Below are 1,088 nucleotides of genomic sequence, written 5' to 3'. Positions count from 1 at the left end.
CTTCTGCTGGAACCAGCCCATGACTTCCTCCTTGCTGTTCAACAGTGGAGTCCCTCAGAGTGTAGTGGAGTCTCCTTCCCTGGAGGTCTTTAAACAGAGGCTTGATGGCCATCTGTCAGGGATGCTTTGATTGAGATTTCCTGCTTGGCAGAGGGTTGGACTGGATGGCCCTTGTGCCCTCTTCCAACTCTACGATTCTATGATTCTATGATTCTGTGCTTGGCCCCAATGCTGCCAGTTTAGCCCTTCTTGTCAGCAATGCTAAAACCGGGCCTGCCCAGAACCACATAGAAGTCCAATCCGTAGATACCAATAATGGGATCGTATTTTATGCCCAAATCAATGTGTTCCTGGATTCCAAAGCCAAAGTTGCATGCGCCAGAGAAGTTATTCTTCCTTAGCTTGTATTCTCGCACCTTCAAGCCTTTGTCCAAGATCTCGTCAGCTTTTGCCCCATATACAGTGCAGTGAATGACAATCTTTTCATTTCTCCTGATCCAAAAGGAGTGGACAGTGCATCGAGCTTTAGAGAAAACAGGAGTCTGTCCTGTGAGCTGTTCCAGCACTTTGGCTGCCCAGGTGAGCCTGTCTCCACTCTTCCCAATGCAGATATTCAGACAGAGCTTGCGGATGCGCAGCTCCCACATGGGGTTCTCCTTCTTACCCTGGTCTTGTTGTGTCATCTTGGAGGTGTGGAAAAGCAAGAGCGTTTGTTGTGTGACATCAAATTGGTACGGCAATCCTAAGGTGAACCTATCATGGGACTTTCTTGGCAAGATTTGTTCAAAGGTGGTTTGCCACAGATATCCCCTGAGGCTGAGGGCATGTGACATGACTAAGGTAACCTATTGGTTTTTCATGGCTGAGTGGGGAAATCGACCCCTGGTCTCCAAAGTCAACACTCCCCTACACTAGCTCTCATGTGTTGGAGGGTGTTCTCCTTTTATGTCTCTGTTTTAGAAATTAATATTAAAAGACAATATGTACATTTTTGTAATAACTAGATAATGAATTCAAATGGATGCCCTAGCATGCACATAGCTTGCCAAAGCAATCACTTCTCAGCACACACACTTTCAGAGTTTTGT

At 46.3% G+C, this 1,088-nt stretch overlaps 1 protein-coding gene across 1 annotated transcript; it reads right to left on the bottom strand.

The window, feature by feature from the left end:
- Positions 1 to 224: 224 nt before the first annotated feature.
- Positions 225 to 683, bottom strand: LOC121926515 (60S ribosomal protein L11-like). The gene has a single exon (XM_042459544.1). It carries the CDS (start codon positions 681 to 683, stop codon positions 240 to 242), a length of 444 nt encoding a protein of 147 aa, XP_042315478.1. The 3' UTR covers positions 225 to 239.
- Positions 684 to 1,088: the final 405 nt, after the last annotated feature.

This window comes from Sceloporus undulatus, chromosome 3 (assembly GCF_019175285.1).
Source record: "Sceloporus undulatus isolate JIND9_A2432 ecotype Alabama chromosome 3, SceUnd_v1.1, whole genome shotgun sequence".
In the NCBI taxonomy this organism is placed as follows: Eukaryota; Metazoa; Chordata; class Lepidosauria; order Squamata; family Phrynosomatidae; genus Sceloporus; species Sceloporus undulatus.
This window is presented reverse-complemented; position numbering and strand designations above follow the sequence as displayed.